General features: G+C 40.1%; 1 protein-coding gene across 2 annotated transcripts in view; it reads right to left on the minus strand.

The window, feature by feature from the left end:
- Positions 1 to 22,301, minus strand: part of tshz1 (teashirt zinc finger homeobox 1) — a 36,846-nt gene extending 14,545 nt beyond the window's left edge. Inside the window, exons 1-2 of one of the 2 annotated variants that reach the window (XM_056250714.1) lie at positions 21,880 to 22,301; positions 19,695 to 20,209 (exon numbers count right to left, since the gene is read on the minus strand). In XM_056250714.1, coding sequence (XP_056106689.1) covers positions 19,695 to 19,734 — 40 coding nt within the window. In that variant the 5' untranslated portion in view covers positions 19,735 to 20,209; positions 21,880 to 22,301. Of the gene's footprint in view, positions 1 to 19,694; positions 20,721 to 21,879 lie in introns of those variants that run through there. The other variant, XM_056250713.1, reaches the window with a different exon arrangement.
- Positions 22,302 to 26,423: the final 4,122 nt, after the last annotated feature.

Below are 26,423 nucleotides of genomic sequence, written 5' to 3' on the forward strand. Positions count from 1 at the left end.
CGAGAGAAGAACGAATATAACAGGCCTGATTTCCAAAAGTTCTGCTTGATCCTGAAATCTGAGGGGGGGGGGGGAGAAAAAAAACCCTGCATGTGCATCGCAATCAATAATGACTTCAATAAGTGATTTTCCAACCTTCATGAAGCTGTCTCTAATAATCTCCTCAGCTGTAAAATAAACACAAATATTTCATATTGTTTGTTTATCCTCAATCTCCTGCTGCTTGTTCCTGCACTGCAGTGCTTTTCTTTTTTTCCCTGTTTCTATATATTTCTTGCTTTGTCTGTCTTTTTTTCCTAATCCAGGTTTGGTCATAGAGGTTGGCGAGCCGTCGTGCCGTCAGGCGCAGTCAATAAATCACCTTTTGCCGTTGTCATAGAGGAGCAGCCCAGCCGTGAGACAATGGCCATTATATCCTAAGCACTGCAGTCTCGTCCCCATCTGGCCCTTTATGGGGAAACCACTCTTTCGGTTGAAAAAAAAAGCGCTTACGTTCGGTCATGCAGGTTCAAAAGCTTCACTAATCCTGAGCTAAACCTGAAGGTTTGGAGTCCAAACACACGGAGTCTGTATTTTGCGCCTCCCCTACGCCGTGCCCTCGCTGAGAAACAGATAACACGCCATCCACCCTGGTGTTCAGAGACACAACAATGTCAGAACAGACAGAGAACCCCATGCGGAGGGAGCTATGAAGGAAATGGAGAGAGAGGGAGAGAGAGAGAGAGAGAGAGAGAGAGAGAGAGAGAGAGAGAGAGAGAGAGAGAGAGAGAGAGAGAGAGAGAGAGAGAGAGAGAGAGAGAGAGAGAGAGAGAGAGAGAGAGAGAGAGAGAGAGAGAGAGAGAGAGAGAGAGAGAGAGAGAGAGAGAGAGAGAGCAAGAAAACGAGGATGAAGGAAAGAATTGTGTTTTTTTTTGTCTCTTTAAATCCCCCAGCACAGTCTCTCCACTAGGCCATCACCTGAGCCGAGTACCTGACAGAAAACTCGCCAGCCCAAACACACACAGCAGCTGCTCCCATTGCCTAGCAACTACCAGTTGATAGATGATCCTAAATATGGATAATTACCATAAATCAGGCTGCTCGGAAAGAGAAAAGATGAAAAACAGTAAAGCCTCCAGTACGAACGCTGTGCGACCCTCATCAACACGCTGCTGTCTTTCTCGGCTCTTCCCTCATACTCTTCCTCCCTCATTCCTGTCAGACCGCCGAGAGCTTTGGTTCTAAAAGACAACTTTACCCCTCGAAGGCCTCAGACGTCAACACCAATCACAGTTGAAGAAACATGAGCATCTTAACACAAACTTTACATTGGAGCCATGGCCAAGTGGTTCTCGTATCAGAAATTAGAATTTGAATCTTACATGTGATGTTTCTAACCCTGTTACCCTATTATTTATAACCCTGTTACCCTATTATTTATAAAAGTAGCAATATATATATATTTAGCAGGAATGGATACATGTGTTTGTTGGTGTTGTGCTATTTATCATGAGCTAAAGACTTCCTGTCAAATCTGTGACTGAAATGCAGCTGTTTGGTGAGAGGTGGGTTGTTTGTAATCTAATCTGGAGTGAATCAGAGGAAAACCAGCCGTGAAGCAAGGGTCCGTTCAGCACCTGGGAGTGCAGCGAGGAGAGCGTCCAGCAATCGCTCAGTGTGATAGGTTCCTAACTCTGAGGAGTAAAATATGACTGCAGCAAAGTACAAACAGGGTTTGATAGCAGATCATAGATTAAGGTCTAAACCATAACAAAAGTGATTGCGATGAGAGCACTTTGTCGAAAAAGTTTCTTGAAAGAGGACACTTCTGATGAATGGCCGTAATCAACATGTGACTACAGAAAATAATTCATGTTTTAAAAAAAAACCTATAGGCTGAATCCGGGAAGCAGGACAAAAAAAACAGTGAATGAGGGAGGGAAAAGAAGATGGTCAGCTGAAAGAAAGAAAGACCGAAAGAAATTAAATAGAGCAATAAAGAGAATGGCAAGACGTCACACAGAGGGACAAGCAAAAGTGAAAAGGACAAAAAGCACCTATTCTCTCAGGCCGTGACCTCACCAGTTCAGTCTAGCTGAGTCTGGTTGCACAATTACCCATCAATCAAATGTGCCAGTGCCGTCATCCCACCCCTCAGCTAACGCACACATACATTCCCAGAGCCTGACCCTTCCCTGACCGGGAAACCCTGCACATGCGAGAGACAAATATGGGCACCAGCCATTCGGTGGACATCCCCGGACGTACGTATACATACAGCGAAACCACAGAGACCCTGTAGGATACAGGCAAATATGGGCAGTTAATGTTCATTGGAGAGCCCCTTCACACAAATAACACTCTGGAACATTGCCTTTCAACATCCTGTAATGCTATACGAGTACAGAATTAAAAACATTATTCCTGATTTCCTTTTTTTTTATGATCTGTGATGGAAGCCCCTGAGGGTCAGCTCACTGTAAACTTTAGCAGCTCTCTGAAGACCAGACTGTTACTACTAGATATCAGGTTGCGCTCCAAAGAGCATCTCTACGCTGGGGAAAAAGGGGCCGGCGTCATAAATAATCCTCCATACCGTCCCATAAAACAGACGGCTCTGCTCTTCTCTCTACAGTCTACCCTTTGCTCCCTAAACGACTAAAAAAAATAAGTGTCTGATGTCATCCGTATTGGCTTGCTTGTTCGATTCATGCCTGCTCCAAGAGGAGATTGTTGGTGTTGCATTTGCCCTTGGTCTGCTCGGGGGCAACTGTTGGCTCAATGACATCAGTGAGGTAAGCAAGAAAAAAACAAACAGATGAGCCAGAGGTAACATCACAGTATTTGTTGTGCCAAAATGCTACAAAAATATTATTTTAAATAAATGGAAAATAGTTAATGCCAATAATAGCTCAACTGGCAGAGAGCATGGAGCTAGCAACGACAAGGTTACTGGCTTTGATTACCAGGGAACAAACATACTGTTAAAATGATTATCTTTAAAGCACTGTAAATCGCTTTTAAAAATAATAAATACAAATAAATAAACTCTAAATAATAATAATAATAATAATAAAATTAATTTGTTTATTAAAATTTTGTAAAAATTAAACCACAGCTAGAAATGGGACTGAAACCAACGATTAGGAATGAAATTTGAACCCACATTGCCCACATGAGCACCATGGCTAAATGCATCAGAGCACATGCACTATCTGCTGCAACTGCTCTATATTGTGAACATTTCACAATAAGAAAGTTATGTCCTATAGAATATCCCACCTTCCTAACGAGAGATGAAAGATAACTAGATAAATGCAGCAAGGAAAACATGTTGCTGTATCTAACAATAAACCTCACCTCAGCGTGGACACATTGAGAGACTGAAGCTGAGGGATGGAAAATGATAAATTTGTTGCTTGGTGTCCCGAACACTCTTCTCTGACCCTGGGCCCAGCCACACAAAGAGCTGGAGACTCTTTCTTTTTTTCCAGAAGCTTCTGTGACGGGCGTGAAAGTGGGCTGAGAAAAGAGCGGAGTGTATGGAGGGTCCTGAGAGGAGCACTAAATCACACAGAGGCCCACATCACACACAATCAATAACAACACATCAGAGAAAGAGAGAGAGAGAGAAAGAAAAAAGTGCAAAAAGCTCATCCCTCAACACAACATGATATTCCCAGGCAGAAGCGAAAGCATAGCAAAACTCGCTAAACCTTCCAGAAACAAACGACCTCTCCTTCCGCTCACACACACACACAATTAAACTTTCACAGCCTTCCAATTGCCCTCTAACAATACGCCTTCCCCCCATCTCCGCTCTCTTGTTCTTCCCCTGCACCTAAATAATATTCACCATGATAAATGATGCCATAACTCCGATATCCACAATCAATCTGGCCTTTAAAGACACATCCATCTTGTGTAATGTTGATGGGGGACTCAGTCAAACGGAGAGACGTGACTGCTTTGCTGACCTGAGAATGGTGGGGGTGGGGGTGGGGGGGACCAGCGGCCCCACTGACTGATGCCTGTCAGCTCACATCTGGCTGCAAAAATAAATTAGGCTTATGAAGACAAATGAAAAGGCCTGCCCCGCCACCGCGAGGGAGAGAGGGGAGGGGAAAGTGAGGAAAAGTGGAGGGGAGAGAGAGAAAAGAGAATTTGTGAAAGGAAGAGCAGCAACCTGCTGAGAGAGAGAATTCCTCCTAAAGGGAAGATGACGTCGTACGGCACCACGTACAAATGCAGATTTTTATTCATTTAATCTGGTTCTTTTCCATCTTTTATTCATGGTTTTCATATCCCGAGGAAACAAGCTTACAAACGACCTGCGAATAAAGTATCTGAACAAACTAATTAGTTCTAACTAATTCGGAATGGAATGAAGATTCCACTAACTTGGAATGAAGATTCGTACTCTGGACAGATGGGAAGGAGGGAATGGAATCGGCCATATTCCTTTTTGCACTATGACTTAATGTATGATGTAAAAGATTTGCACACCGAGTAAAAGATTCACATTCAAAGCAAAAGAATGACACTCAGAGAACAGTGGTCATCGGAGTATGAATCTTTTGCTCAGACCACGATTCTTTCTCTCAACACACGAATCATTTGCTCAGAGCAGAAAATTCATACTGAGGGCAAGCCAGATACATCACCCACATGGCTTAAAGTATCAAAAAATGTGTACTCTAAACAAAAGTTTCACATTAAGAGCAACAAAAAAAAAAAGGTACTTTGATTATGAATCTTTTGCTCAGAGCACATTTTTTTTATTTGTCTAAGCAAATTATTCGTGCTCCGAGGAAAAGATTCATATAAATAGTTTGCTCTGAGCAGAAGATTCTTATTGAGAGCGAGCCAGATTCAACTCAAAGCAGAAGATTCATACCTGAAAAAGAAGACTGGTACTATGAGTGCAATTCTTTTCTTTAAAGCACAAATCTTTCGTACAGAGATTCAACTTCACATCACCCACATAAGCAACATGGCTCAATGTATCAAAAGATTCACACTCAAGAGGAGAAGACTGGAGCCCCAAGTACAAACTTTTGATCAGAGTATGAATCATCTGTCCAGAGCAGATTTGTCCTGAGAGAGTAGACTTCGCATCACCTACATAATCTCTATTTGCCAACTGCCATTACTCCACTTTGTTGTTTTATGGATCTTTACATTTAATAATAAGGATGTTATGCATCTCATTCAGATTCATGCTCAGAACAAAGATCTGTACAAAGTCTCATACTTCGTAAACAAACTCACAAACAGGATCTTTCCTTCGACGTTCTCTCTGGGTGGGGAATGCGAAAATTCCCATGACAGTCTCTGCGTCATTAAATGTTTACAGCGCGAGGATCATTACACACCACATATTCAGAGCTCGTTTAAGGGGTCTTAGGTCAGCCGCGCAGCACTGGAACCTGGAGCTCAGAGTCTGTGGAATTCATCTATTCCCGCCCCTCAGAGTGAGAGACAGAAAGCACATTTTGAGTGATGGTTGAATGTGCCCTGTAGAGTAGTACACAGCGGTGTGAACTATATTTGACCCCTCTCCTTCCCGCTCTCTCTCCTTCTCAGCTGGTGCAAGTAGACTTAAGAATGAAGTTTGCTCGAAATGATGAATGGATTCCAGCAGAGCAACGCTCGCGCAATATAGGATATCTGAGATCTTCAGCTTCATTACGCCGGGTTTAATCACTTCAAATACACATGATTCCGTAATTAACGCAGGAATTATGCGGTTGAAGAGTAACTACAGCAAAACAGCTTTTGGGAAGAATAGTACACAGTAAAAACTTTGAAACGAGAGCAAGAGAGAGAACGGGGAAAAAGAACAGCAAGTTGGTGTGTAGATGACAGAAATATTACAGACCCATTTTTTGGCAACAGGCGAGCGGCGAAAAGGTGGGAGGGAATTGTGTGTGAGAGAGAGTGAAAGAACAAGAGAGATGGATTATGTGTGTGTGTGTGTGTGTGTGTGTGTTGTGGATAAGGGGGAATGAACTCTCCCAGGCTTTGTCATATGAGTTTTCCCAAGCTCTGGCCCCTTTGATAAATGACACATGTCATTCTGTCAGAGTGTGACAGTCCAGCTGGGAGGGCCTCTGATGTATGGCCGCACTGCAAAAGGAAATCAAGCTTTTCTGGCATGGACACAGACCATGCCCTTTATATAAGGTCCCTGCTTTCCTACATGGCTGTTTTTTCTTCTCCCATTCTTTTCTCCTCTTTTTTTTTTGAACGCGAAAAGAGAGCCTTTTATGAGCAAGGACATATAGCTGAATTTGTAGATTGATTTAAGGTTTGCGGTGGGGGAATAACAAACCCAGGTCAGATGGATTATGGGTAAAAGGCTTTAATTCCACAGCTCTGGGTTTTCTCTTTACCTGAGAGGAAACAAACAGACACAATATCACTACTAGTACTACTACTAAGAAACAACCGAACTGTACTTGGAGAACGACACGCATGATAAAAACATCAAATGGAAATGTGTCTATTCTAGTCTTCGTTGACAAAAACCAAACATCAGAGGAAGTACTAGAGAAATACTCAAATCAGCTTCATTGTCTTTACAGCTGTGACCTAAATTTAGTGTGAGAAAAGAGGATACTGTGGAAAGGAAGACAGAGAGAGTGAGGGAGGGAGAGAGGTTTCATTTTGTATTTTGTTAGTTGACAGTTAGCAGGAAAAGCTCAAGGATGGACGTAGGCGAGCCACACAAAAATCGTTTGCACAGACTAATGTTTTTGCAAGGCCAAAATTAATTTGATGACAATTTTCTCATTTTCAACGCTGATTTGACAGGAAATCGGGATATTAAATGGTTTTAAACACGGTAAAAAAAAATGTATTCTGTTACTGGTGGCTGAACGCAAAACATCCAATAAGCACACACAAGGGGCGGAGCTTATGTAGAACTTTTAAACAACGTTAAATTCTTCTGAAATACAATTACAAACAACACAACATCTTCATCTGCAATCCTGAACTTTATACAGCCGGTAGATTACAATCAACAGACACCTTAAAAAGACAGAGGAAAAACTTCTGACATATTTTAGTGACAGGAACGGACACTTTTCAGCTCTTACACCACAATAACAGCACCGAGGCAATAAATCTGCCACCGGGCTCAAAAAACACCTCACGCGCACACACGCCGTGAGACTGACACTAGACAAACAGGCGGTGAGACAAAAAACAGAACAGCGGCGATGAAGTTGTGGAGAAATCGGCACCTGGACAACAGTTTAGGGAAAAACATACACACAGACACACGCAGTCAAACGGACCCTCGAGGGCGTGGTAGCGCTTTCCTGACCACCTGGGGGCCGTGAACTGTGGATGACCCCACGTTTGATTTGTGAAGGGTTAAAAGAATGAGGGAATGAGAGAATGGTGTGGCTAAATGAGAGGAGAGTATCATTAACCAATGAGTGATGGGTTTTAGACAGTGCTGGCCCCTCCTCCCCGCACTATCTGTCTCACAACATTCTCCTAACATTCAGCCTGAGAGCTGCTATTCATTTAAACATCAAAACGCCGCCATTTTGAATGCAAATGGATGGAAACATCACACTCAACCTACAAAGTAGCTCTGGTTCCTCGCCGTCTGGTACTGAAAACCAACTAGGTATAAGGTACAGTGATTTTAAGGGGGCATATCAAGGTAAACATAAACTTTCCCTCCTTTGTCTATATAGGCCTAGTATGCAAAACTCTTCAAAAAAATGTATAGTGTAACTACCTTCCATGTCAACGTAACATCAATTAGAGAAACTAAGTAGAAAAAAAAAACAGGTCATTCGGAAATCATCATGGATATATCACAACCACTGATGTATGACTGATGACGCAGCAATGACAATTCAACAACTTGGCTTGTCCTAATGATTAAAAGTGAAAAACGAGCAAAGAGATTAGAGAATAATAACAGGGGTCAATTACATACACTACTATTCAAAAGTTTAATACTTTCAGTCAGCAAGGATGCATTAAATTGATAAAAAGTTACAGTAAAGATTTCTATTTCAAATAATTGTTGTTCTTTTGAACTATCTATCAAAGAATCCTAAGAAACTGTTTTCAACATTGACGAATTAGAAAGGCTTCTTGAGCACCAAATCAGCATTTTTTCTCTGAAGGATCATGTGCCACTGAAGACTGTAGAGTAATGACTGCTGAAAATTCAGCAGTACCATGACAGCAATAAATTAAATTGTAATACGATTGAAAACAATTAGTTTACACTTAAATAATATTTCACAATATTATTGTTTAAAAGTAAATTATTATTTAATAATTAAATATCATTTATAAAATTATTTATCAATTAAATGCAGCCTTAGTGAGCATAAGATACCGGTACTTTAAAAATAGTACCGACCCCAAACTTTTGAACAGTAGTGTAAATCTCTCTGGTGCTCTTCAGTTATTTTTAACCGAAACATATATCTATATTTTTTTTTTTAGAAGTTTTCACTTCACAAGTGCACTTGTTATGTGTGAACACCAAAAATATGGACATAATTTGAAAAGGTTAAATGGTTCCCCCGTACTGCGGCCAAACAAAATCTTACTGAAAGCTAATTTTTTTAAATATCAACCTCAAATTCGGAGCACAAGTTGTTTAGATTTATGGCTTAAAATTCTCACAGCTCTAGAGTAAAACATATTTTGGAAAATATTTATATTTCAAATAAAATTTAAAAAAATTATAGTATTAGTATTTTTGTGCATTTTTCATAAAAAAAAAAAACTTCTATCATTTATTTTTGTTTAACTTTAACTTTTTTTCCACTTCAGCAAAAATCTGCTAAGTGTTTTTTTTTAAAGAGACCAAACTTAAGTTTTCAGGTCTATGCTCAAAAAGGTTAACAGGTAATAAATGGATCATGACTGTTCCATAAATATAATTTAGCATCATTAAATCCCCTAAAAATACAAAATATTAAATAAATACATTTTTTAAATATAGTACATTCATTTCATATATATATATATATATATATATATAAAAAAAGAAAGTAATTTTTGACAGCCACTCAGTCAGCACCAGATGGTTAAAGGTACTGAAGAAAAAACATGAGATCAAAATTATTATGAACAATTCTTCAGTGCATGTAATGTAACAAAAAAAGTAGAGTTCAGGGGGAAATACAATTTAAAAATATATATATATATACCCCTGCAAAAAATGTGTCTTCACTACTAGACAAAACTAGACCTAATAGGACCCGCTATAGTTTTCCAGAGCACACACTTTGTGCAGCAGCTAGATACACCCCCCTCCCCCCTCCCGTGTGCAGTATTGATGGACGATACTTGAAACAGAGGTATATTTACATGAAAGAAACGACACCTCAGTATTTATGACACGTCCTTGCTGAGGCTCGTAACACGGCGGCTGCTCTGACGGCTCTAAGTAGGGCTGGATTGCGCTGCCATAACCAATTTAACATGGAGAAGGTGCGCTAGTGAAGAAGAGCTACACACACACACACATATGCACATACAAAAATACAGCGACACACCAACATATGTCAACACTATGTTTTAGGAGAACATGGGAACGGCTTGTCTCTTATTGTCGGTCAATGAAAAAAAATTCCCTGGCACATTTCTTATGCTTTTGCTAAATATGATTGACACATCGTAATGTTTTGGTTTAGAACCAGTTTCGGCTTGAGACACTGAGTTTGTGAGCCGACATGTCACGACTTTCAATCTATAGTAAGATCTAGAATGTCTATTGTTGATTTAATTCTTCCAGAGATAGTTTGTCTTGCTTTTATAAAGCTCAGATCTGTTAATGGAAGAGTAAATGTTTGCGTTCCTTGTTTTGAGTCACCTGACTTATCTTCTTTACAGCACATCTTTTCATCTCAAGTTCCCAAGCTCACAGACTTTAGGGGCCGAGGAGAACAAGTCAATGATCAATGATGCGTCCCTCAGTTAAAGTTCCACCAACCGTATGGCTTTCAGTCAGCTGGACAAGGTTAATAGTTGATCCTCATGTGTGTCGCAGCCTCTGTGTGTATGTGTGCACACGCTGAAGTATAACTGGGAAGCATATGGCTTTTTAAAGAAAGAGGTGGCCAGTAGAGAAGAGGGCAAAAACAGAAAGGGGAGGGGAGGTGGAGACAGATTTGAAGGGGACGCCCCCCACTGATTTCTCAGACAGAAGATTCAGAGCAAAGCTTAGCACTATGATTGACACTGTCTGGGAGAGTCCGTCTCCAAACAAGCTTTAGGCCTCTTAGAACATGTGGCATTTGGCATTTGAATGTGATTGTGTCCAAATCACTATAAATACCTATAAAGTTGAGTCTGGGAGACTAGTCACGACATGTTCACCCGTCTATTAAAGGATATGAGGAGGATTTGAATACAGTTCACGTCCCTCAAGGCTTCTGTGCGTGAATGAACTGAAGACCAGACGTTATTTTAGTCGCATAAGTTATTTTAAAACTGATATAAACTCTGCATGCATTTATCAAAGATCCTGAAATATGAATGCCAGTGATTCATACTTTAGAAGATGATTCTAAGACTGAATATATAAATCAAAGATTGGAAATAAAATGATATACAGTGAGAAGGATCTGTCCTGTATGTTGTCCATCTAAAAAAGAAACTGTGCCATTTGCTATATACTTCTCATAGATGCCTTATCAGCACCATAAAACTAGGGACAAAAAAAGGAAAAATGATATTCATTACTTTCCAATGTCCTATCGGTTAAATAAAACACTTCTCCACACAGGGAAAAAATACAGCCACTTGGAGGACCTACCAGCTACTGTCTATGTGTGCAGGCAGGCTTTTATCAATGAAGCTAATAAAAGTGACCCTCAGCAGGAGATGAGGGTGACACGCGGCTCTTTACCTAGCTTTAGGGGTGATGGACTGCAAATGTGGTCTTAAACACACCACGAAAAACGAGCAATGAAAGTGTCAGGGTAAAAACACGGAAAATCAAGGCATTTTGTGCGACCGTTCGAAGACGGCTCGTAAAAAAAAGGGAGCCAAGTCTTTATGAGTGCGATCCCGAGCAGTGCATTATGGGGCTCAATGAGAGTGTCAACACAAGCTGGAGGCTTATCTTTATCCACTCATTGTGTGTCCAGTGGCTTAGCGCTCATAGAGGAGAATCGTAACGCCTCTGATCAAGAGTGGAAGGAGAGGGATCTCCATTCTTACATTGGCACATCAGGGGAACCCAGGGATTAGGTTCTCTTTTTAGTTCCTGTAGGTCAAAGGTAGCACTTGAGCAAACACAAATCCCATTCTCTAGCCTAAAGAACATAATCCACCACTACGTATTGGTGAGAGGACGATTTCAGACTTGAGAGTTTGTTGTACTCACCTCGACCTAGCACATACGCAAGCTTTGTTTTCACAGGTGACACGATAACCCAGTTACCTTACAGCTTGTGAAAGTACAGTATTTACAGGAATAGTTCACCCTAAAATAAATACTCTGACATAATTTACTCAGCTCCAAAGCCATTTGACTTTCTTTTTTTCTATGGAAAAGAAAAAGGTTTTGAAGCCTGCTAATCAATATTTTCCAATTAATTACAATACATTATGGCTGATGGCAATTTAAAATGTCTTCTATTTTCATATATTTTAAAATCCACTTTATTCTAATATTTTTGTAGAAACTGGCAGTTTTTTCAGGATACTTTGATGAATAGAAGTTTCAAAAGAACAGCATTTATTTTGAAACAGAAATCTTTAGTAACACTATAAACACTATCTGTCATTTCTGATCAATTTAATGTCTGAATAAAAAACAAACAAAAAAAGCATTGACCCCACACTTTTGAACAGAAGCATATCAATTAAAAGCTTGAAAGCTTCAGTTCCTGTTCATTGTAACTACTATATGGAAAAGGGGCATAGAAATCTATATTTCATTTCAGATTCTACAGAAGAACAAAAGTAAGTTTAGACCAGAGTGTGAGTAAATGACAGAATGTACATTTTTGGATGAAATAACCTTTTAACAACTAATCAATCCAACAACAACAAAAATCAGATCTCGCACTGCCACACTTGTTGCAGAGACATGAAGACACCTACAAAGCTCTTGACGATGGCTTTAAAGTTGACTATTAAATAACCGCAGGCATGAAAATAAATGTAGCGAGGGTTCGGTGCTCCTTCACACAGACATTACCCAAAAGCCCCCTATCTGGTCAGCCATAACTCTTGGTAACCAGGAGCACCTTCTACAGCAAAGGGCCATTCATTTAGCTGAAACAGACCACGACACTGCACTAATACTCTTGCTTTTTACAAGCCCCTCTCACACACACACACACACACACACACTCAAACCCTATCAGCGTTCATCCAGGGCCGGCCTGAAATGGGGCTGTATTTCAACCCCCACAGAGGTGTTGTACAGGTTTGTGTGTGGGGGTGCATGTGGGGCCTAAGAGGGGCCTGTCTCTGTAACGGCCACGGGTGATGGAAGGCCCAACAGGGCCACTAAGACTGTGCACTAAGATTGTTCTAGACCTCGGGGCCTCGGAGGAAACATATATCCACCTGGCAACAGGGCAGCATGCTATGAATGCGTGTGCGAGTGTGTGTGTTCACGTGTGCGGGCAGATCTAATCAAGGGCTAATAACAGCACAGAAGAAGTCGTTGGCCCTCGTAAATCAATGTGCAAAATAATTGCTAATACACTGGTTATCGATTAGCGTTGGGGCGACTCATTTTCGGAGTCTATGGCTACGAACTAACAAAGTGACAAGGGTAAAGTGTTATTTCTCTGCTGCGCAGACAGCTGGGCTGCGCAGAGGACTGAGGCAGGCAGTAATTCTTAATTGACACCTGTCAGGATAATGACTGCAGTCCCAGCTGCTGCGGGAGAATTTCTCCCCACTCCTGTTCATCTGTCAGCTCTAATACCTTTCTGAGCACCACTCCTTTCTTCTATCGCTCGCTCCCTTTTTATTTTTACTTCCCCCTCCCCACTTTCTGCATTTTTGAACAACAGTTTACCCACTAAATCCTCGGTTTCCTGTTCGCAGTCTTCTTCCCATAGCCCTTTCTTGACTAACCGAGTTAAACGTGCAATTTTTAATCTAGAATTACATATGCGAGTAATTTTATATAACATTGGGTCTCATTTGCCAAGCGTGCATGAAATGTGTATGGGTGTAATGATACACTCGTGTCCCGATTCGATACTGAACTCACGATACGATACTTATCGCGATATTTTAAGCCGAAATAAAGAGTTTTTTTTATTTTATTAAAATATTATTGTATTATTATCAGGACTTACAAATGACTCCGTAAACTTTCTTTTTTTTTTTCACGCAGTACTCGCGCTTTTAATACAGGCATTCGTTGGATCTGACAAGCTGCGCGTGCACAGACTATGCTATGTCCCACCTCTCCTGCTATTAATGCTCTATACATGTAAGAATAAACCATCAAAAACTCTTTGAATAATAATAAAAATAAATGTGATAGTGATTTAAATGATGTTTGCACTTTACATATCGTCGCATTTTTATTTCGCAACGATATAATGCCAAAAAATTGGGGGACTAACGCTTTTCTGACCAACAGACGAGGGGAAGTGTTTTGTAAACAGTCAATATTTTTTGCAGTATTGTTTATTGGAGACATTATTTGACCTTAAACAGAACAGCGTACAACTTTCGTTTGAGAAAATAATGCAATGGGACTAGGGATGGCCCGATACCGATACTGGCATCGGGGATCGGGCCGATACTGTCCTAATATACTCGTACTCGTACTCATAAAAATTCGCCGATACCACGTACATTTTGCAAAACGAAACTGGCCGCCGCGAGTGCTTTGTCGAGGTGAACTGAGGCATAGGAAAGTATAGGCTAATGTCGGCGGTTTGGGCTCATTTCAAGATAAGGGATGATGACAACAGCAAGGCAGACTGTGAGTTATGTTCAGCTAAGGTGTCGAGAGGAGGGAAAGAAAGTACATCGTTTAACACCAGCAATCTAATTAAACATCTGAAGACGCATCATAGATCTGATGGCCGAGCGCGCGCGCGGGCGGTAATGCACTCACTCTGTGTGTGCGGGTTACGGGAGAATAAAACGATTCGCGGGACTCCCGCAAACTAGAAATATCTATGAATAAAACATAAAAACTAAAAGATTTTTCTTAATCTCTTGCAGAAAAGCAACAAGAACAACTACAACAAAATAGAAACGATTTACAGGACAGAGTTTCTATTCATAACATGGTTACAGCGTTGAGCGATGTAGCCAATCACAGACATATGTGTTGATTTCTGGAACGCAATGGCCAATCAGAAGCATTTAAGATAGACTCCCCTCACCGCTCAAAACGGACTTTTTTGTTCAGTGCTGAATTCTGCATGCTGGCAAATCCTCTAATTATAACAAACAAAGTGTGGATATTATGAAAGATTGATTGTGCAGTCAGCTTCATTGATAATAACAGAGATGTGTGAGATCGCGATGAACTGTCAGCTTTTAGGATTTATTAAGGGAGCGCACTTTGCGCGCATTCAGTCATGCCAGACCATGCACGCAGTAGCCTGCTTGCTTTTATGTTAAATTAACAGCGGTTTGTGTGTTAATACATTTATTATTTTACTAATTTTTATTTATTTTTTAGACTTGTTAAAACAAGCAGAGAAGAAAATAAAAACAGTCTTCTAACCTGTGTTCTAAAATAGTCGTCTTCTTTTCTGGGAGCCTATTTCTTTTGCGGTAGAAATATCGGTATCGGTACTCGGTATCGGCAAGTACACAAATGTAAATACTCGTACTCGTATCGGTTTGAAAAAAAATGGTATCGGGCCATCCCTAAATGGGACCTGCAGACAAAAAAATTTAAATTGTTTTTTTCTCTCTTTCATGTCTTTAGCTGGTCTTTTGTGTTCATGCAAGCAGGATATTTTGAGTTGAGAATACAGTGGTTGATGGGAGGAGGAACAGCGAGTCCCAGGACGTGACTTCCCTGAGTTTGAGGGGGCTTCATGGGTGTTTACTTAACATCATCAAAGAGCTTCCTTTCGTTTCATGCTCATCTGTCAAAATGAATGTTACTAAATATGAACGCATGACCGCAAGGCTTAAACCTTAGTACGCTTGGCCGTCCGTGATAAAATGATGTCAACCATTGAAATATTACATTAAATAAGCTATCTATAAAAATATGCAACTAATCAGACAATGTCACAAACAGCATCATCCTGTTGAGACGCCACACGCTCCTCAGATCCTACAACACAAACATCAAAGCTCAATCTCCTGCTGGCCCGTTATAAACATCGGCACGGATCTGTTGGCCGAGCCGTTTGTGTTTTATCTGATGAGGATGTATAAGGCGCACCATGAGGAAAACGGCATACTGGGATGAGAAAACTCCGCCGAGCCTCTAAAAACACCCCATCCTTCCTGTGAGCCAGGAAAAAAAGCAAGGTAAAGCAGCAACAGATGAGTGCAGGGCAGGACAGAGAGAAGGCAGACGTGGGCTCCCCTGGGTACAAGTTGACCTCCGTGTACTCCTCAAGCTTGGAGACTCCCGTTGCTGGGTCATGACTTGAGCTTTTCTCTCTTTTGTCTTTCTTCCCCCTCCCTCTCATCTTTCTGACTCACTGTGGACTAAATTAGCTGAGAAATGAAACATGGGGGATCAAAACAGACAGGACGAGAAAGAAAGAGAGAGAGAGAGAAAGAAAAAGAAAAAACACAGCTGGCCCTTTTGATAGTTTTGAGTTCCCATAATGCTACAGTACCTCTAATCCAAACCTCCTCTGGTGACACGCTAGCTTTTTGTGGTCCTGTGTGTGCTCATTTTTCAGCAACTATCAGCAGACGCACAAACACACGTCTGGAAGTATTCTTAATTTTAGACTTTACGAAACTTGAGGAAACCAGATAACTCCCAAATGTGTCGAAGCTCATTAAAACCGCAGAGCGGTGTTTACCGCAGACTGTGTGTACCGTCACACTTGGCTCATACAAAGTCCCAACATATTTTCATTTTGATCCACTCTTCCCATAAAACCTGTCATCGATCTTCATTAATCAAACTCAACCTCCACGATCTCGGACAAGGGGAACGGCAAGCTCGGGACTCAGAATAACTGGATACGCTTTGATTTCCTATAGGCCACTGGCTTGATCCCCAAATGCAAATTAAACTATTAGTTGTAAGTGGTGGGTCCCAACATGAATATTGACTAAACGGGTCAATGTCACCTGTTAATGACACGAGAGCGGATGAGTCTACCCTCCAGCGAAGCCAACACAAGGTGAGCCCAGATGTCAAGCTGCATTCTCACGTCTTTCGGGAAGATTTATTTTCTTTGCTAGCATGAAAATAGGCATTAAAGAGAGAGAGACAGATAAAACATGACGTCTAAATGTCCCCCTATAGATTTATTTCTATAATTTGCAAAACAAATGGTGGCAGCAACTCCTATCTTTTAATACAAATACATCACAAATTGAGAAATGATAATCCAGTATATTTCACATTTCTCACCAGGTATGAAAATGAATATGAAGAGGCAGCAGCAGGCTGTTTAACAGACTACAACAAAACCTCCACATCTTTAATGCAACATAATAAATCTTTGTTAGAGAATAAAAGGTATTAACCTCATACTCGTGCTACAAAAAACACAAATCACAACTGAGTTGTAACAGCACTGCACATTCTATATCTGTAAATGCAGGCTGATTTGTATGTAATGTTGCACTGAGAGACTTAAGCAAAGTGAGCCGCTCACAGCACTCAAATCGTGACAGTATTTTCATATTTCGAGAGCATGGTGGTGCGATTATTGTCAGCAGGAGCACGGTGTGTCAGTACACTCAGAGCTTGAACGGTAGTGCGACCAATGACACAGAACAGTGGTACGTCCATCAACATGGAGACGGAACGATGGCGTGTTTGCAGAGCACCAGGCCCGATTGGCTAACGCAGGGGCATTCTGATTGGCTGCCTCAAATGCTTTCTGGGCCCAGCGGTGCGGTTAAGAGCCTGGATTACTGAGGTCATTAGGCAGCATTGCCACGGTGACGTGATTAGTCAGGTAGCAAAGTCCATTTGTCACCTGCACCAGAAAATTGAGTTAATTCAGCACTACAGGCTAAAGGGACTGTATAATATCAACTTGATTACATCAAGGCAGCTGCAGACCTGACACTTCGCTGAATTTGTCAGCTTTAATCGTTAGAGCCTGTCACAAATCCATCAGGAGCTCAGATAATTAGGGTTCCTCCCTAATGAAGCCAGCAGAGGAACCTTTACCTTTATGTCGGATAATTAAGAAGCCTCTGGTGCTGAGGACAGAATGCGTTTTAATGACTCCCCGTGCTGGTTCCTCCCTCCTCGCGTTTTATTTTTCTTCTTTCGAGTGTGTTTGTGTGCGCTATTGTTTTTCCAATTTGAATCACAAAAGGAATTACATTTAAATTGTCACTTACATTTAGAAAAAGAAAAAAAAAAGTAAAAAAGGGCAGATGTAAAATCAAATTAAGTTAAACTGAAGGAAAAGTAAAAGCAGCAAAAATATTGCAAAGTACCACCTCACGGCAATGTTTACGCCGCGGCTATCAAGAGGACGGAGGTGCGTGGAATGGATGCAAACCGAGTGGGTCTCTGTCTGCGTGGGAGGTTGTGAAAACACAAAACCAAATGAAACCTGGAGCAGCGGAGAGATACCGCATTCATCGCCGAGTCCTCCCCTGGCTCCTCTCCTCTCTGCTAGAGCTCAAACTCACAGACACAGTCTGTGCTCTACGTGGGAGGCCCGTGTCTGTTTCAGAGAAAAGCCAGCAAATAAATACAAATGACTGCAGCAGCCCAACACAGAGAGGGCCACTCCGATCCCACTGCACCAAAACGACCTAAGCCCACAGCCGACGCATGTAAATCACTCAGAGCAAACAATGGCAATGATAGCAACCAAATCAAGGCAAACTCATCCGTTAAAAGAGGTGGAGCATAACAGAGAAGTGGAGCGGCAGCAGAAAGTGCTTTTAGTGCACAGCGCAAAATTTTGAAAAAATAATCAGACGGCTCGAGTGATTTAGAAGTTTAAGTAAAAACAAATCACCTTGTCACGCTAAGCGGCTTTTCTTTTTATACCCTCAATCAATAATTCCTAACATTTATATTTTGATGGAGAGGGGGAAAAGTGTCAGGCTCTGGGAAAAACGGAAACAATGTGCCTGCCAACTTTTGAATGACCATTAAAGCAAATGATGAACATGCCTGTCAGAATAGAGAAAATTAAATCAATATTCAGCTGAGGTGGAGGGGGCTGATGGCTTGTTTTTGTGGAGGAGCTGCCAGGTCAGATTACCAGGCGCCATCTCACCTCTGTGAGCTTTCGAACTCCCCACGTCAGTCTCGCCATACAGCCAGGGAGACGAAATAATCCCTTAAAAATGCCATTTCCCTCCACTGAGCAGAAAGGTAAACGTAAAAAAAAAAACAGGGAACAATAAATGTTAGTCAGTTGAAACGAAAGAAACGTCAGCTACGGTATCGCACTTGTTAGCCCTTATAAAGTCGACCTCGGTTACAGCAGTGTGTCTGGTATGTCGGCTGTTCCCTCATCAGTCAAATATCAGGGCCTAATTCTGCAGATCAGTAACTCTGCTGATGCTTGAACTTGAAAGAGAGCCTTCATTCAGTAGAGAATGGACCTGTTAGTCACAGAGATTAAATGGGAGAAGAAGAAAAAAACGAAGGAACAGAAAAAAAAAAAAGAGAATGCCAAAAGGACAAAGTGGAACTCCCTTAGTATAATAAAACAAAATGGTTCAAAATATAATGGCTAGTTTGTGTTTAATCGCCCCAAAATGAAATCCAACAGCGTTCATAACAAATCAGAGATCCGCTCTCTTGATCCTCCTAGAAGATTCGTTAAAAACAGAAATCAGTTCTGTCTTGTAACATCAAAGAGCACAGGTACATTTCACATGAATAAATTGAGCTAAGAGGAAAACAGATCTTAGTGCAGAGGCCTTGCTCAGTGACATCTATCAGGGAAGAGATGTTCTCTCTGCTACATTTTGTGCTCTCGACACGCCCCAGCAATCCCTTATACCCCTCTTCTCTCCCTCTCTTTGAATGAGGGAAAAAAAAAGTAGTGTATAACCCTGCCGAAAACTTCTTTCCTTTCTCTATTTTCCCGCACGACGGGGGCAAAAGTTGTCCTTTGAGTGGCTGCGGCCGCACAGCGCATGCGTGTTTCCATGGTGAATGATTTACTGATGTTTATCAGGAATGAATAGATCAAAGGCGGCCACATGACAGGCGATCAATCAAGCATCAAATCAAGGATGGCAATCCGCATCTAAATAGACGAACTGGAGTAGTTTGAAACTACATTTTTACTCGACTACATAGGCCACGGTGGAGTGGGAAGTTTTAATTTGGCACAACTTTAATTACAAAACCGTACGCAGGCTTTTTAAAATAAACTAATGCATTCTGCTAAATTAATTAATGCACTCTATTGAAACTACTGGTGTTTTTAACATTTTTAAAAGAGACTAACATAAAACAATTTAAAAAGTCAAAAAATGCAGTCATTATTTGGATTAAGCATTTCAACCCACATAACGAAGTTTGAATGATTGTCTTTCCCCCCCATACCTACTTATATGAGTAAACAAAACATGCATGCACCGCTTACCTGAAGATCGCCTCGGCGCTTGCTGCTTTCTCCGCGGCATGCTGTCGTCCCACCCTCCACTTGACTTCTCATACAGAATCAAAATGCCAGTGACGGGGGACAAGAATTAATTTAAAAAAAAAAATTAATACAAGGCATGTGTTCCTCTTCTCTTCGGAGTCTGTCTTTTTATTCCACCTCTTTAAAAAGTCACTTTGAGCCGATGCAAAGTCTTAGAGGGGTCAATAGGTCTTGAGAGGTTGTAGTGTTTTTTTTACAGACTAAAATGTCTGTAAAAAATAAAAAATGAAGGTGTATCTGGCCGACAGGTTTAATAATTAGCTATAACTCATGGCATGATTGCCAAGAGCTCAAGATATATCTCCCGTCCATGTCTAACGGCGCATAAACACAGAAAAAAACGCTTCCTTAGGTTCTCCTTGGATTATGGCAATAGTTAGTAGCAAAACGGAAGAAACTTCCAGTTATGGAGAGCCCGTCCAACTGTATTTCCGTCCTCTCGCTCGGTGGAAAGCCTAAAACCGGGACGAAACCAAGGGAAAAGACAAGGCAGACAGGAGACAGTTAATGTCAGTCACAAATGGGGCTCGAGCTCAGTGCGCATTTTCAACGGACTAAATTCCCCACGCGCGCAGTGGAGAGTCTCTGCTCGTGCTCCTCCCGATATTCACCAAACACACTGTCCGTCCATGCTCAAGGAAACATGTGGACAGTTGATTCGGGCGAGCGTGACGCGTTTACTACAGAGCGATATATAAACAAAAAACACACTCTCTCGCAACGAACGCAAACTAATTACTCTTTTTAAAAAAACAAAAACTCCAGGGAGCGAAACGGCGTTCTTGGTCTCGCGGCTCTTCGCTGAAATATGTATCGCGCGTTCAGGATGCGTGAGCGGTTCAGACAGTCTCAACTGATAGACAGACACATCGAGTTGCCTTTCCTGCCTCTCTCTCTATACTCCACCCCTCCGGAGCGTCACTCTGACAGTGAAAACCCACCTGTCAATCTTTTTAATTGTTCTGTTTTTTCCCTCCCCACAAAACAGGATCGTTTGAAAGACAACGAACTGCCTTTTTGGAGAAGACATCACTTGTATGTTGTCCATTCAAACTAATACACACAGTATACGGTATTATTTTATTTTATTTTTTAAAATAGCGCTATTCAAAAATGAACTATGATTGTAGGCTACTAGTTTTCCCAGTTATGCACTGTTCTCGGCGTTATCGTGAAAATAAGTTTCACGTCACGCGCAAAACATTAACGCATAAAGCTGGGGTGTCCGCTGTAAACATTTCATTTTATTTGGTCTGAAATTTTAGCACAGTTTGTCATGCACACGTAACAACATTTCTTTGATCCTTTCACTGTCTTTTATTCTTTTTGCCAGTTTTCTTCATCTGCCTCGATGACGTTTGCCGAACTATTACAGACGTTCAAGCGCTTAAAGGAAATTATTTGCGACCCTTTTCCATGCCCGTAAAAAAAAAGGACAGTTGGAAGTTACAGATTGATTCGTTACACCTTACTAGGAAGTGAACACTTTGCACGGGAAGGGGAGGGACTCCTGGAACAAGTTGAGTATGACCGTAACAAGCCTCTCTACAACGCTTACACATTACTTATTCATCAATTGCAAAACATCCACAAATTAAATAACGAGGCCACGGTGTTAGACATTTCGGATCCTATTAGGTTAAGAACCGTAAAAAAAGTCCACAGCATATCTGCTCTTCAGTACTTTGTTGACACGGTGTACCTGGCACCCCCCAAAATCACACTTAAATCTCAACTTTGTTTTTGTCTTTTAACCAGCGTTGACGCAATGTCCACTCTTTCTGTAAGTTGGCGAGTGGGTGGGTGTGTTTTTAAATCGCTCGGAAGGGGAACGCGAGAAATCCGAGTGAATTTTTTGAGGTGGCCTTAGCTCGCTCCGGTCGCCTGATGTTTCTAACGGATTTTGAATGTTCTTCGACCACCGCGCGGGGATTCTGCTGCGATTTTAGCGGATAATTCAGCCTGTGGACCAACGCGAGAGGTTCGCCTTGCATACCGGTGAGTGTACACATTTGTTAGTATAGAGTAAATGTATTAATAAGCCAGGCTAGGATATTATACATCACCACCACCACCGAAGCGTTATATCTCTGTAGGCTACGCGACGTTTAAATCATGTTCTTACCTTTGACGGTGCTGCGCATCCTTGAGCTATTGCCAGTTGCAATATAACTGTTCATTTATGCTGTACGCCTGTCGGTAGGGGCTAATAATGTGAAAATATGTCCAAGTTCCGCCCCAACATCTGTCCATCTATCCATCCTCGCGACTGCCTCGATCAGCCTGTCGCTGTTGATGGCTCTTACGTCACCAATCTCCCATCAGAAACTCATCGGGCTCAAAGAAGCCAAGATTCCTCCCGCTGTAGGGCAGAAGCATCGCTGGGCAAAAATGCGTCGGTTTTCCGAGATTATTGCGTGTTAACAACAGACATCTCTCTGTCTCAGTGCAAGACAAAAGTACAATGATAATTAGCTTGTCATTTTCAAATAAACGTTTGTTATAAAGAGATTTCTGTGTATTTTCTAACAGTTGACTAAATTCTAACTTTTATAAAACTGTATTTCTATAATAACAATTATTATTACTATTCTTCTTATTGATTTATCTTATTCTTATTATTGCTGCCGTGAAAATCACATTAAAAAAACATGCATCTAGCTCATTTTAGCTGTTCTTCCACTTTTCTTTAACAGTTTCTTACTGTAACTGTGACTGCAATTCACGTCCATTCCCTAGAAATGAATGCTTTGTGTTGTTTTGTCGTGGTATTTATATCATTGTGCATTATTCGCTCTATCCTAATAGACTTACAAAATCAGTTTATTTATTTCTTTCTTGTTTGGAGCAGTTCATTGTCCTCCAGAATTAATGTTTGGTATTCAGCATTGTGATGAAATTCCCTTCAAGGTGTTGTTAGTGTGCACTTAAAAAGGATTTAATGCTATATATAACAGTGTCTGACTGTGCTAAACATATATTAATATAAGTGATTACAAGCAGCAACAACAATAATAATGTGTATGTATAAGTACATAAATGCGCAAATACATTTACTAAATAAGTACATATTAGATATATGTTGTTCATTGGTATCAGTAATTTCACTGTAACATTAACACTGTAATGTAAAGTGTAAATAAAAAAAATAATGCAGTAGACAAAAATATCCATGGTGATCATGCTGGCTTCCTCCAAACCCAAACTAGAGTGTGTCTTGGCATAGTGAATTACCCAGCTGTGCTCATTCTATGCTGATGAACTGAAATAATTTTAGATAATTAGATATACAAACAATTACAGTATTTTCAATTGATGTGTTAGAGAAATTACATTGTTATTGCATCTTTTTCCATCCAGTGAAAAATAAGTAAAACTATTTATTTATGCACTTTGTATTTTATTAACATGTGCCAGAAGATTTTGGTAGTGAACATTAGTGTTGACAGGTCGGCATATGTTTGTGTGTGTGTTTTATGCGTGTTTATTGTGTGTTTTGGGAATTGTTATCTATATATAATGTATAAATGTTTGCGTACCTATCATCCTATTCAGTGTGGGACATTTTATTCTTTTGTAAAAGGCCATGCCTGAAGGAATGCCACGCAAGCGTAAGCGTAAAGCTCAAGATGCAATGCCAACGCACTTTGAACAGTTCGTGTGGAGTCTGAACTCTGTCATTTTCAGCCTTATAGTGCTGGTTAAACCTCCTACAATAGGAGAAATGTTCATTTTTGCCTTTCCTACACAAGTTCTGTGGTTCTCTTATTAAATTAATGACTGGAAATGATTGGAAAACATGAGCATTAAAGTATGAGTAACACATGAGCTGTGTAAAAAATAAAATATGTATGTTTTCACCCACTACATGCAGTGTTAAGAAATTATATATTTACACTTTTAATTTATTAACTTAATGTATTTTAAGAGAGCAGCATCAGACTGATTATAGATTTTATGCCTTTTATGGTGTTATAGTGTTTTAAACTGATTCTCTATCACTGCTTTTATGTGTTTATACTTTATAGAAACTGGAGCAAATGGATTTGGTTCATCTCTCTTATGTTATGAAAAATAACCTCAGATTTATACGCATTTCAGTCTGATCTGCTATTTACTGTAGCTGGCCCAATTTGCATTAAAATGCCAGGACATGCTATAATGCACATTATATGTTGAAGAAATTCTTCATGTCTCAATATTACGCTGTCTGCTTAAGGGATCGCAGACGGATGGTACAAGACTGGAACTGAAAAACCGAGGGAGATTCGAGGTGATAGTCTTTGAAGTAGTTTTTGTTTTTTTTATATGTAGCATGTCACATCACATCAACAAATTATGATCCAAATTGCCCGCACGCTACAAGAGGCGGGATGCCTTCATACGTGTCCAAAGATCTGTATGGTGAGATCTGAAGGTTTATAAACAAAAACATAGCTAGCTGTCACTGATGTATTTTTTGAGTAGAGGAACTCTATAGACTGTCACAATGACAAAAAAAAGGTATATTTTCTTATTTTAAAAAGGACTTTATCATACATTTGTCATGTGTGTTGGAAATGCACATACTTACTAATCCTGGACTGTGGCAATGTAAATAGTCTGTGGAGAAACGTAAGAGAACATTTACAAGCATTCATACAATTCTCCTTAAACTTTAACACATTATGCAAATATGTGTGTCAAGTGATCTTTTTTTAATAATCATGTACTTCACAAAATCAGCAGGCAAGATCAATACCAATTACAGGATACAGCATTATTTTTCAGCAGCATATTTCCCCCATGGGGTTACAGAAATAGCTTTGTTTTGTGAATCTTGCGAGAAAGTACCCTAACCTTGCATGTGACTCAGATGTATTGATTATGCTTCCAAAATGTTGTTCTTGTCTTGCAGGTGTTGCTGCCGTTCAAAAAGGACAGTCTTGCAGCCCACAGGTCAGAGGTCAGCCACACTTGCATATTTAAATATGTTCCTGTCTATTATTTTTCAATATTATTATTTTTTTTTTGTAAAGCTGTTTACAATTGCACATGAAGCCATCCAGCTATTAAAGGCGATGATCGTTTGGGTATTAATGTCAGGACTGCTAAAAATTATAAGTGCGCACTTAAACACGGCAACCCAAAGAGTGGTAATAATACTCCGGAACGGCTCAGTGGTGTAACCTTACGTCTGTGATCATGATCAAAGCCATTTACATGCCAACACTGCAATTATGTTTATTAAAACTAATATTGCTACATCTCTACAATCACTTTTAAGTTGAAATGTATACAGTATTACAATTACAGTTCTGTGTCGCTGGAACAACTGTTGTTGCCACTGATTCTTGAGCTTTTGTAGCGCAGATATTATTATTTTACATTTTAATGTATTAAGCCAGTACATATATGTGCGTTTTTCACTGTTGAAGTAATTACTGTGTTTCTTAAGCTAATTCTTATTCTAATGTTTGAAATAAAATACAATTTGCTGATTCATTAATTTGCTGTTTTTTTTATTATTTATATGATCATGCAAATAAAGGACAATGGATAAAGTTATGGTGTCTTTTGTTATCATTTGAAAAGTCTTTTTAAATTATTAATAGGATGATTGCATGTGTAAAAAAGAAAGTAATAGTAAAAAAAGCGAGTGAGCAAGTTTTTTATTACTCAAGTCAAAAATCTATTTTATCACAATTATTCCTTCATAGGGATTTTTTTTTTCTTTTGTCATAAAAGCAGGAGACACTGACGAGATTTTTGATAAAACTATTTTATGCCATATAAAAACTTTCAGCTTCAATCAACGACTGGGTCAAATGAATTTTGTACAGTCATTGACAGGCGAAAGCTAAGAATTTATAATACAAAAAATAATAAAGAGAAGGCTTTTACTGGGAAGAATATCTTGAAACCCATCAGATAAGGCAGGGTAATTAAAATGTCACCTTTCTCTGGAGGAAGGAGGCCCATCACACAGCTTTACGTAACTCATTACTTTTCTACTTTCAACTAAATGCTGATCACAAAACTTCTTTGACTTGAGAATCTGACATGTGGTGGAATCCCTCTATTTTAGTCTTTTTATTCCCTTCAAATACGAGAGAAAAGGTTGTTTTATAACATGATTGTTAATTCATAACAAAAAAAGACTTTATTAGTGCGACACGTGAGATGTGATTTCGAGACATGTTTTTGTTGTTATTGTTTGATTCATTGTAAACAACGTGATTGAAATGCAGCTAAAAGTAAGTGTTTTAAAGTCCAGATGCTGTCAAAACAGATCTTATATATGATTAGTTGCACAATAGACATCTTCAATTAAAACAATCGTAAATACAGGACGTTTTGTTTAGATATTTGCATGTATGCAACAAGTCATGCTTATGACAATTGGTGACCGAGACGTTTTAGGAATCGGTTTGTAGTTGCCTATCCGGATCTTTCAGGTTTCTTCAACCAGATTTTAATTCTCTGTGTGACTGTATCTGGTTATTACCTCATAAACGTCTCTTCCTGCTCCGCTGCACCTCCACGTTCAGGAGGGGCTTCCATTCCTCGATCCTTCCCACCAAACCCTGTGCGTTTCAGCAAGAGTTAAGTGACACATTTCACATTTCAAAATACCATCCTCCAACATGAGTCCCGCTGCCTGCCATACCACCTCTTTTGTTTTCTTTG

This window comes from Rhinichthys klamathensis, unplaced genomic scaffold, assembly GCF_029890125.1.
Source record: "Rhinichthys klamathensis goyatoka isolate OS25496 unplaced genomic scaffold, OSU_Roscu_1.1 h1tg000073l_1, whole genome shotgun sequence".
NCBI classification, from domain to species: Eukaryota; Metazoa; Chordata; class Actinopteri; order Cypriniformes; family Leuciscidae; genus Rhinichthys; species Rhinichthys klamathensis.